The sequence below is a fragment of the Malaclemys terrapin genome, chromosome 11 (genome assembly GCF_027887155.1).
Source record: "Malaclemys terrapin pileata isolate rMalTer1 chromosome 11, rMalTer1.hap1, whole genome shotgun sequence".
Taxonomy (NCBI): Eukaryota; Metazoa; Chordata; order Testudines; family Emydidae; genus Malaclemys; species Malaclemys terrapin.
In genome coordinates this window covers 62,197,222-62,209,140 of record NC_071515.1, presented here as the reverse complement: position 1 = coordinate 62,209,140, position 11,919 = coordinate 62,197,222, and the positions used below count along the sequence as shown (strand labels likewise).

General features: G+C 42.6%; 1 protein-coding gene across 4 annotated transcripts in view; it reads left to right on the top strand.

Annotated features, from left to right (window-relative positions):
• Nucleotides 1–420: 420 nt before the first annotated feature.
• The window catches only part of RAB3GAP1 (RAB3 GTPase activating protein catalytic subunit 1), a 48,043-nt gene continuing 36,544 nt past the window's right edge, over nt 421–11,919 (top strand). The window contains exons 1-4 of one of the 4 annotated variants that reach the window (XR_008446606.1): nt 421–629; nt 726–781; nt 4,078–4,153; nt 7,095–7,227. Coding sequence is in view for 2 of the 4 variants with exons in the window: in XM_054043242.1 (XP_053899217.1) it covers nt 582–629; nt 726–781; nt 4,078–4,153; nt 7,095–7,227 (313 nt within the window). In the remaining 2 variants the exon portion in view is untranslated. Of the gene's footprint in view, nt 630–725; nt 782–4,077; nt 4,154–7,094; nt 7,228–11,919 lie in introns of those variants that run through there. The other 3 variants (XM_054043242.1, XM_054043243.1, XM_054043244.1) reach the window with 3 other exon arrangements.

The following is an 11,919-nucleotide window of genomic DNA, read 5'->3' as shown; positions in this document are numbered from 1 at the left end:
TTGTACGTGCATGGGTGTGTGTGGAGATGAAGAGGCAGGGCTGGATCTAAGGACGGGTGTCTGTGTGGGGCGTAGGGTTGTCTCTCGAGGGGTGTGTGTGAAGGGGTGTAGGGGCAAGGCTGGCTCTGAGGAGGGGTGTGTGTGGAGGAGTGGAGTGGAGGGGCAGGGCTGTCCCTCAGGAGGTGTGTGGAGGAGTGGAGTGGAGGGGCAGGGCTGTCCCTCAGAAGGTGTGTGGAGGAGGGGAGTGGAGTGGAGGGGCAGGGCTGTCCCTCAGAAGGTGTGTGGAGGAGGGGAGTGGAGGGGCAGGGCTGTCCCTCAGAAGGTGTGTGGAGGAGGGGAGTGGAGGGGCAGGGCTGTCCCTCAGGAGGTGTGTGGAGGAGTGGAGTGGAGGGGCAGGGCTGTCCCTCAGGAGGGGTGTAGGGACAGGGCTGTCTCGGCGAGGGGAAGGGAGATATCGGACTGGACCGAGAGCAGTGGGTGGCTCTCTGTGGGAGCGCCAAAGCTGGGGACATTTCCAATGGCTCTCTCGCCGTCCTTCCCCACCCTCCTGTTCCCTTCCCCCGCTAGTCTCCCGTCATCCTATGCGCGCTACTGCCCAGTGGCTGCACAAGATGGCGGCGGACAGCGAGGTGAGTCCCCCGGCCCCTGTCCGCCCCCCCCCCCCCCTCGCGGCGGTTTCTCCTAGCCCGCCCGCACTCACCGCCTCTCCCGCTCTCTCCCCGCAGCCCGAGTCCGAGGTGTTTGAGATCACGGACTTCACCACCGCCTCCGAGTGGGAAAGGTACGAGACCGGATCCCCGGGCTCCGCATCTCTCGCCCCTCCCCTGCGCCCAGCCCGCCGCCCTTCCCTGTGGTAGCCCCCCCCCCCCCCGGCTTTGCAAGTTTAGGGGAAGGGGCCCTCAGAGAGCGACCCAGTGTCATCCCGGATGGGCTGATTGCACAGCGCGCATCCTCCTCCTCGGCAAGCTCTTGCCTGCGCTCAGGAACCCCTGGGAAAGGCACTATGGCCTCCCGAGTCCCGCTCCTTCCCCTGGGGCCCCAGCGTCGTGCCTCCTGTGGTGTGGCCCCACACGCCTTAGCGTTTTGGGGACAAGTTTCCCTCTCCTGTTGTTGACCCCGGAGTGTATCTACTTGTGGGTGTGCTGGCGTAGGACGCTGGCAGCATTTTCACCGTGCTGTTGCGTAGGCCTGTTCTGATTCCGTCTAAATGATCCCGTAGTAAAATAACCAGTGACTTCCTGGAGCCTTGTCCCTCCGTGCTTCTCTCACTGCTGTCACCACTGAAGAAGAGCCAACAGTCGGGTGTCTTTCAGAAAAGCTAACATAGAGACAGTTCTTCAGAGCAGGAACTGCATTTTGGTGATATTACTCCACTCCGAACACAAACAACAAGGAGTCTGGTGGCACCTTAAAGACTAACAGATTTATTTGGGCATAAGCTTTCGTGGGTAAAAACCGCATAGCATCCGAAGAAGTCCAGGAAAGCTGATGCCCAAATAAATCTGTTAGTCTTTAAGGTGCCACCAGACTCCTTGTTGTTTTTGTAGATACAGACTAACACGGCTACCCCCTGATACTTGACTCCGAACACAGTGTCACTGCTTAGTGTGCAATATAGTACACCTCTACCCCAGTATAACGCTGTCCTTGGGAGCCAAAAAATCTTGCTGCGTTATAGGAGAAACCACGTTGTATTGAACTTGCTTTGATCCTCCAGAGTGTGCACGCCCCCCTTCCCCCCCGGAGCGCTGCTTTACCGCGTTATATCCGAATTTGTGTTTTATCAGGTCTAGTTGTATTGAGGTAGAGGTGTATTTCCTGTATTCTGTTCAGAGCAGATATGTGCTTGTGTGGTTAAATACCATTATTAGTTTTGCTTGGCTAAATATTTGACAGGGAACAATTTATCTTGTTTTGGCATGTCAGAAATTTAGTCATCTTTTTTTGTTTGCTTACTTAAAATAGTAATGTAGACAGTGCACAGAATGGATTGCTGCGTATGACACAAACTTAGAAGTTGATTGAAGTGCTAGTTTGTCTGTATGCAGATGGAATGAGCACAGAAGAAAATTGACCTCTTCTAATTAAGGTTGATTGGATAGGCAGAAGGTGCTACCCCAACCATAAGAATAATTCTGATTTGGAATATTGAAATGCCAATGAAACATACACGAGGCCTAATCCCACTCCCAATTAAGTAAATAGAAGTAGGATCAGACCCATCATCGGGTGTGGGTGTGTGTTTCCTTAAAGTGAACATATTAATGTAAAGTACCAGAAAATAGATTGTAAAGAACAATCTTACATTACCTACATGATTTTATAGGCCTTTTCCATCTCTAATTTTTATGATAGAAGCGTAGTCCTCTTTCAAAGTTTTATAGTCTGCTATGTGTTAAAATCTAAATTTGGGTTGCTATTTGAATAATCCATGGTATGGAATTTTGTTTGTTTAAAGTCAATATTTATAATTGAGTCATAATATTCGGAGGGCTTCTGGTGATTACACTAAAGTTTCAAAGAATGAAGTCTGTCAGGGAGAAAAGTACATATTAGAATCAGTCTTCCCATTATTTTTAATAACTAGTTTAAGTATGCATTTTCAGCTGTTGGGGACAGAACATTACTGTTTGGAGCTAGTGTTGATTTATTGACTTTTACAATTGTTGGCTTGGTCATTTCCCTACAGAAGGGATGTGGACAGATTGGAGAGAGTCCAGTGAAGGGCAGTGAAAATTATTAGGGGACTGGGGCACATGACTTATGAGGAGAGGCTGAGGGAACTGGGGTTATTTAGTCTGCAGAAGAGAAGAATGAGGGGGGATTTGATAGCAGCCTTTAATTATCTGAAGGGGGGTTCCAAAGAGGATGGAGCTAGGCTGTTCTCAGTGGTGGCAGATGACAGAACAAGAAGCAGTCTCAAATTGCAGTGGGGAAGGTCTAGATTGGAAACAGTATTTCACTAGGAGGGTGGTGAAGCACTGGAATGGGTTACCTAGGGAGGTGGTGGAATCTCCATCCTTAGAGGTTTTTAAGGACTGGCTTGACAAAGCCCTGGCTGGGATGATTTAGTTGGTGTTGGCCCTGCTTTTAGCAGGGGATTGGACTAGATGACCTCCTGAGGTCTCTCAGTCCAATCCTAATATTCTATGATTCTATTATTTGGATTTCCAATATTTCTGAGCATAATGAAATCAACTTGGGAAAGTGTTCAGAACTGTATATCCTGAAAAATGTAATTCACAGTAAGCTAACAAACAAAGCATGAATTCAGTTTCTACTAAAACTCACCCAGAAAGTTCAGATGACTTTCTAAACTAAGAATAACTTTTGAGGCGTTTATCACTGTCTCCAGAATCATAAACTAAAAGTACAGCTTTATATCTGTATGGTGTGTTTTGTATTTTATTTGTTAGTTACAACTTTGAAATATTTGAGAGAGAGAGAGAGAGAGAGATTTCCTGCTCAGACTCTGGCCATCATTCTCGTTCCCTTCTGCCCTTTTCTGTTCAGATACTGAATGATGTAAGCAGCACTGTATTGTACAATAAATAGGTTATTTTAGAATTAACTTTCCAAGTGTATAATTCCTGAGCTGGTCAGTGAGACAGACAAAATCATTCTGTTTACAAATTATTTAACGTTTACAATACTATTTGGGTACATGTAGGTACACCTCCCCCTCTCTGCTCAATGGAATGTTTGTGCCTACATCCTGTAGATCAGATTGTGAGCCCCTTATTTTAAACTGGTGATCAGTGAAAATAAAATCTGAATGAAGTGTAATTTCCCCTGAAATAGAACTACTGAGTGGAACTACTCATGTGAGTAACAGCTCACCAGTGTAAATAAGAGGCTCACAATCAGGCACTCTGAGAGTAAGGCTTAGTATAAATGAAATAGAAAAAAAAAGAATAGAATAAAATCCTAAAATAAGTTAACAATTTTTTTCCCTTGTAATGAGTTGTACAGTGCTCATTTTTCAGGAATTTCACTGTATTGTACTGTGATTTTTAGCGAGATAAGGTCTAATGTAGACACTGTTTAGGAAATACTAACAATTTTTCTCCCCACTAGATTTATTTCAAAAGTTGAAGAAGTTTTGAATGACTGGAAACTTATTGGGGTTTCTTCAGGCAAGCCCCTAGAAAAGGTCAGTTTAATTGCTTATGAAATTCTGTTTTATAATTGGAAATGGCATGGTATAATATATAGTGTGCATTCATATTTACACTTCAAATTTCCTTGTATTTGGCAGACTAAAGTTTGAGGTTACTTACAGCAAGAACAGTTTTCAATGGGAATTTTACTTGCAGAAATGAATCTGTGTGGTCAAAATTAATTATAAAGTTATGATTGGGAGAAATTTTCTCCCAAGGAAATGTTATATTGGTAATGAGTAGACCTTTGTGTGCTCCAGTGTTCTTGTTCCTGGGTTCAGAGTGGGAAACGTGTTGTCCAGGTTCCCATTTCAGTTCTCAAGTATCTCTGTTTTTCCTCCACTCCATGGCACTTAACCTTTATGATGCATGGATAAAGGTGTCACATGACTCCTCAGAGCTAGTCAGTATTTCATTACAGAGGATGCAGTTGTGGCTGAGGCACTCCACTCACCCTAAGTATTTTTTAGGCCTTGGCTACACTTGCAGCTGTACAGCGCTGTGAGGTAAACCTGTCTTCATACAGCTGAGTAGGGAAAAGCGCTGCAGTCTGTCCACACTGACAGCTGCCAGCGCAGTGGTGTGGCCATACTTGTAACATTTGCAGTGTGTTGGGAGTGGTGCATTATGGGCAGCTATCCCAGCATTCATGTGGCTGCAACGTGCTTTTCAAAACGGGGGGGGGGGGGCAGGGGTGGAGTGGATTGTGACAGGGAGTGTGGGGGGAGAGAGAGTGCTTTTTGGAGCATAGTATCAGGGGGTAGCCGTGTTAGTCTGTATCTACAAAAACAACAAGGAGTCTGGTGGCACCTTAAAGACTAACAGATTTATTTGGGCATAAGCTTTCGTGAGTAAAAACCATCCGAAGAAGTGAGGTTTTTACTCACGAAAGCTTATGCCCAAATAAATCTGTTAGTCTTGAAGGTGCCACCAGACTCCTTGTTGTTTTTGGAGCATGTCAGCTCTCTATTTTGCAAGTTCCAAACTCCCGGCCCCCTGCTCATTCGTTTACTTACTCAAAGCAAGCTGCAAATTGTTTACTTTTCTCTGCAGTATGAGCTTTGAAACCGGCACTTCCGCATTCCTGCAGCCGGTCACAACAATGGAGAGGATTGGCCTCTTGACAAGGTGATTAGTACAGTGCTGCAAGCGTTTACACTCACACCTGTGAGTCGTAGCCATTCCTCTCGGAGATGTGGAGTACCTGCAGCGGTGTACCCAGGGAGATACAGCGCTGCAAGTGCCCTGCCAGTGTGGACAGGGAGTGAGTTACAGCACTGGGGGAGGCTTTACAGTGCTGTAACTTGCAAGTGTAGCCAAGGCCTTAGACTTCGAGGATGTCTACAAAAACAGTGGCGCAGCCGAGAGCTCTTCCGTTTGCATAATAAAACAACCTCAGTGAACGTCAGAATCTGTGTCAGTAAGGGAAGCTCTTCTGTCAACATAGCACTGTGCACACAAGTGCTTATGTTGGTGTAACTTGTGTCATTCAGGCGGTTGGTTTATTCACACCCCTGAGTGGCATAACTTATGTTGACATAGGCTGTAGTGTAGACATAGCCTGAGTCTTTGCAGCCTTCCTTCTCTGAGCCCAGGACACCAGACAGGAAACTACCCAGATATCCTGCATAGCAATGCAGAGAAATTCTTCTGTACTGGGTGGGCTGGCAGCTACATATTCAAAGGGAGTTTTATGAAACTAAATGTGGTGGTCAGCACACAGTTTTTAGGGTTAAAACTTGGTTATCTAATCAAATACTTTCAATCTTAACTATTAATATATTCCTACACCTTAAGGTTGAACTTGTTTCTTGAGTTATCTATTCCAATAGTCTAGTGATAGAAGCCCTATAACAAGAAAGAGAATGGTGCAAATCAAGGAATCCTCTAAATAGTTTTGTTTAAGCATTACTATATAGAAAAGTAGAATTGTTGTTAATCATACATATGCAGTGTTACATTGTGATATTTACAGTCAGCATTATGCAGATACATTATATTTTAAATAATGATCTAACTACTGTTTCTACATCTGAAACTTGATTGATGTTTGTTTTTCATACACAGAACTGTTTACTGTTCTCTGAAGGATAGAATTGTGTAATTACTTAAAAGTGAGGTCAGATTCAAGATGAATATTAGAAATGGAAAAATATTTCACACCAAATATTGGAACCAAGCAGTATAAAGTAGACATAATCTCCTAAAGGAGCTGTTTTGTCTTTCAGCACAGCAGTGGTGAACACTCTGAAATCTGTGATTTTTGTAGGAGAGAAACACAAATGCCTTCGAATTGCCAGATAATTCTATAGGTTATTTAGAATAACCAGACCTTTGAAATAAACCTACTTGATCATAGCAAGATTTGTTTTAATATTTTGTTAACTTTGTAAAGCGTTTTGGGACTCCGTTTTTATTAATCTATATAAAATAAGATACTATGTAAAATACATATTTATTGTCCACACCAGAAAGATTAATTCTGTAGGTAATACTTGGAATATACTTATTGCTGATCTAAGTTCCCTCTAAGCTGTGTGGACACGCATCAGGCAATCAAGGGCTGCACAGGCCGGGGAGAAGTCCCTTTCCCTCAGTCCTGGCTGTGGCCGGAGAGGGCTGGGGGGAGTCCTCTCTCCCTGCCGCAGTCCCGGGGCAGCCTGCACCCCAAACCCCTCATTCCTGGTCTCACCCCAGAGCCAGCACACCGGCCAGAGCCCTTACCCACTCACACGCCAACCCTCTGCCCCAGCCTTGGGCCTCCTCCCACACTCCGAACCCCTCGGCCCCACCCCCGCCACACATCACCTCTGTATTGGTGCGCATAACAAAATTCATTCCACACATGGATGTAAAAAATGGGAACACTGTTGTTGATGAAGATTAACCTAAATCTCCATGACCGAATAATATCTTACCCTTTTCAATATGCAGGGTGTATACACCACTGGAATATGGGAGGAGAAATCAGATGAAATTTCATTTGCTGACTTCAGATTCTCCATTACGCATCATTATCTTGTGCAAGAAGCCAGTTACAAAGATGGGAAAGAGGAGTTGGTAGAAGGTAAATGATTGTTCTTTTATATGGTAAATATGGGTAGGGTAGATAGCATTCAGAAATTACTCTTCACTGTATCATGATGATGTAGTGTGAAATTTGCAGCACATTAATTTGACTTGCCTAGAAACTTCAAAGGTCTGCAGATTATGCTCTCAAACCACATGTCTGTTTAAAATATTTTGGAAACTTTAGTTTCCATGTAGTATTGTTAGTTGGTTCTCGCCAAAGAATTTGAGTTATTGTTCGGTTATAAATGTAAAGGTCCTTAAAATTCAGCTGTCTGGCTGTTATCTTGGCATAAAAGGCAAAAATAGCAAGTGTTTTGTATGTGCACCTGTATACACTTTTTTTTTTTTTTTTTTTTTTATATTGCATACAAAAATGATAGTGTCAGATCTTCTTTAAATAACATTAGGTAATCTGTAGATACTCATTCTTGTGTGTCTGGTTATATCATAGCTAAACAAAACAGATCAATTTTAAATGGACATTGTCAGGCTTGACAAGGTTTTTTTTGTTGTACCCAACTAACTTTTCTCTTCAAATTTCCTCTTTATTCTGGAAAAAAATCTCGAAATTATTCGCAGAATAAAAAGCAAGATGCAAAAAATCAAATAGCTTTTTGGAACAGCACCTTACATCCAATAAATTGATGGCTCTGTATTTGTTACATTCGTTTCCGGACAGGTGAACACTGCATCTTTTCACAACTCTGCCTTCCTGTCATTGTCATGCAAACTATAAGACTAACAGGATTCTTATTAAGCTAATACCTTGACTGTTTTTTTTTAAAAAAAGAGAGAAGTCAGAAAAGAGAGATGTCTCAGCATGTATGCATATGTGCATGAACTAAAAAGAAGCTGGAAAAGCATTAACTTTAACTCTAGGTACTGGCCATGAGACTATATAAATAGTTTTATTCATAATGACAGCATCCCTTTATAACAATACTTTGCACACTTATTCCTTTTATCAGAGGATCTCAAAATAATCCCATGATGCAGGTATTACCCCATATTACAAAAGGATAAACTTTGGCACAGGGCGATTAATGACGTGTGTTCCCATTGACTTCAGCTGAAGCTGGGATTGCTTAGTACCTGTGAAAATCAGTCCCTAAAATACTTTCAGAAGATTGCACAGTGTGGGAGTTGGGGGCTAGAATTTGGAAAACCTACCTACCCAATCCTCCATTCAAACCTCTCGTTAACATGAGTCAAAAATCATTTTGTTGTCTTCAGTTTCAGTATATTCCATATGTTGAAATCTGCTTTAAAGAACAGTTTTAATAAAACTTGCGGATGTTTGGAACAGTGTTGATCACTCTCTTACTAATATCTCTGGGAGGAAACCTGAATCTTATGTTGGGTTGGCTGTTTTAAAATCTAATGTAAATACTGAATGTTAGCATTTTGCGTTAGTGAAACATTATGGTAGTAATGAAAGAACATATTGTAGCCTAACAGACATACCAAAGCTTTATAATGGTATGTTTTGTTCACTATTACATTTACTCTCTTTGGCATGTTAACAAATGCTGCAGCAGAATTAAAGCTGACAAACCTGCATTGTTTGTTTGTTTTATTTTGAAGAGCATGTGATTGTATGTAATTACAGTGTTTCCAACTACAGTGTCCTCTAAACTTTGATCTTAGCTCCAAGGAGCCGAGAGGTTTCTCATCCCCATGTAAACCTTAAAATCAGAGTACAGTAAATTTAACTCCTCACCATTTACCCACCAACTCTAAAACACATGCCTCAGAATTTGGAACTATCAAGAACAAGAAAATTTTCAGTCTCATTATATTAAGTAACATCTCAAAGCCCCTGAAGACTTCTCTTCTTTTTCAGATGATAGCCAGTACATGCTTGTATTATTTGATTGGTAATGTCCTTCCATGGACGGTCCCTGTCCCAGCTCTTTTCTGATATATCTTGAATAATGATTAGGAATTACCATAGCAGGAGCATCTACTATTATTGTGATTTCCTTAATGATGTGTTTTAACACTTTTACAGATTAAGGCAAGAAATATTTTTTCCAAAATATTTGGTAGCTATGCCTTCTCAGTAGAAGAAAGTCCCTTTTAATTTAAAGTTACATTAGTGCTAGTGAATGTGCTAGACTGACAGCTGTGAAGGTTGAGATGAGGTATGATGTGGAGCTGTCGAGTGATGCCATTACAATAGAAACAGGAACCCCAACACAGGGATAAACAGTGACACCATCAACATGTTAAATGATCACTTTGAAATATTTACATTAGTTTCTGTTAGTTTAATGACCCTCGCTTACTATTTCAAGACATAAAGTTGGATTTCTCTGTGACCTTAAAGCATCACAATGACAATCTAAAAGGTAATAATCTAATAATTTGTACAGGTATTGAAACGTGATAGCACTGGTGACATTTCTAGTCAACATTATCACCATTTTGTTCATCATTATGATCTTTCATGAGGGTGCATGGGTTACCAAATTCTTAATTGTCTTGGCATGTACACAGTTCTGTGCAGGGAAGATTGTTTTGACTACAGACACGGTTGATTGTGCAATGACCCCTACTGGTACAGGCACAAATAAGGTCTTGTAGAAGCTCAGATGCTGTTGGGTCCTTGAAGAATACAGGAAGTAGTTCATCGCCCCCATTTTTCCATCCATGTTGCAATGGTAATCCAATATCTGTTTTACCTGTGTATGAAGACATCCAAATCTTCGTTTGCCAAAATGTTCTTAAAAACTATCCTCACATGGTGGAAGTTAGGCCAATGACTTGTGATAGCTAGATTGAAGTTCAAGCAATTCAGGTCTCTGTGGATCTCCTTTTCTTTCTCGCTTGGTCATACAGCTCTGCTAACACCTTTTTTGCTGCAGAAATTTTGGCTTGGCCCCGGGAAGTTTGAAACTCCCTTTCTCTTTGCTTGTAGATGTGGCAGGGAAAGCAGCCAGACAGCAAGGGTTTAAAAAAAAAAAAAATGCCACGAAAGAAACAAGGAAGTAATGGGGCTGCTGGGACATGAAGCAGTGCAGCATGGGGCACTGAGCAGGGACCCAGAAAGCCTTCCGCTCACCCCTCCCCTTCCCACAAGACCTATCGAGAGAGCTGCACTGTGGGATAGCTGCTCTACAGCGCTGCTCTCGTCGGCGATGGAAGTGCTGCTAGTGTAAACACTCTCTGACTGAGGAATTAAGTGAGTACATAAATCAGCGCTTTTCTTTCACTGGTTCCCTATCACCGGTGAAACTTACAGCGCAAAAACTCTAAGTGTAGACATACTCTTTGTTACATGCTCTTAGGTCATGAATTCTTTCAGCTAGGGCTTCCAGATGATGCCCTAATTCAGCTTTGTCTGTTCTTCTCATTGTTCCATCAGTATGGAAGACGGACATAGGCCCAGGTCCTGTTGAGTGACTAAGAACCTCATCTCTGCATCTTGTTAAGGACAGAGCTCTGTGGAAGACAGTTTCTGGACTGATAACTGCTGGGATTGTCCATTCCTTGCCAGATATTTATTTGTTTTGGCCATGTCAGCAAACGTTTTGATGACAGATTTTTTTGATGGGGCTGAAGAAGTTTCTTGTCCCATTAGAATAAGGTACACCTCTCACAAATCTCTTCATTTGTTCTTCACCAACATCTGCTATTTCCGTGGAGACTGATATATCTGATGTTACGTGTAGTCGAGTGGATATGTTGATTAGCACCCGTAGATATGTTTCAGGGTCAAATGGGATTGTCTTAGTGTTGATGACATGGTTGTCAAGAGCAGTAACTGCTCTGAAAAGGGACGAAGAGCATGAGGCAAAGACTTGTCTGTGGATGTTGTCTTCACCACTTCTTGTTAGGCCACTTCTTTCTCACAGCATTTGCATATTCACAATATGAAGCTGTGTATTGTCACCTCTGACACTAATACTGACCTATGTGTAAATTCTGAATTGAAAAACTACTTTCTAGAATATTTCAGAGGCTGGTACTGCGTGCATAGACCACTATACATGAAAACATTCTACCAGAGAGGCAAAGTGGATGAAGTAATATATTTCTTGAACCAACTTCTGTTGGTGAAAGCGACAAGATTTTTGAGCTCCACAGAGTCCTTCTTCTGGTCTGAGAAAGGTAAACAGAGTGTCAGAGCTAAATACAACAGATTGTTTAGCATAAGGAGTTAACACCTGTTGCAAGAAACCATTCAAAATGAAGTGAGCAATTAACACCTCTGCAGTCATACAAAGAAGAATAAGACCTTCTCTACACTACAACCTTTTGTCAGCAAAAGCTGCCTTTTGCTGACAAAACGGGAGGTGTACACACAACAAAGCTTCTTTTGGAGGCAAAACTCTGCTGTTTCGCCGACAAAACAATACCATTTCAACAAGAAGCATAAAGCTTTTTGCAGCAAACTTAAAGCGACAAAGCGTCAGTGTAGACACTGCTGTTTGTTTTGTCGACATAACTGGTTTCCATCAGTATCCCACAGTGCGTGCGGTGACTGCTCTAGTCACTGTTTTGATTTCTGCTGCCATGCAGACATACGCCCCTCCCTTTCAAAGCTCTGGGAAGTATCTGGCAGCTGAGCATGCTGCTCCTTTTGGGGAACAAAGAGCAAATAATTAACATGGAATGCTCCTGTTCTGCCCTGCACGGAACACAGTGGTGCTGCTGGAGGCAGACTGCTGCTGCTGGTGGGGCT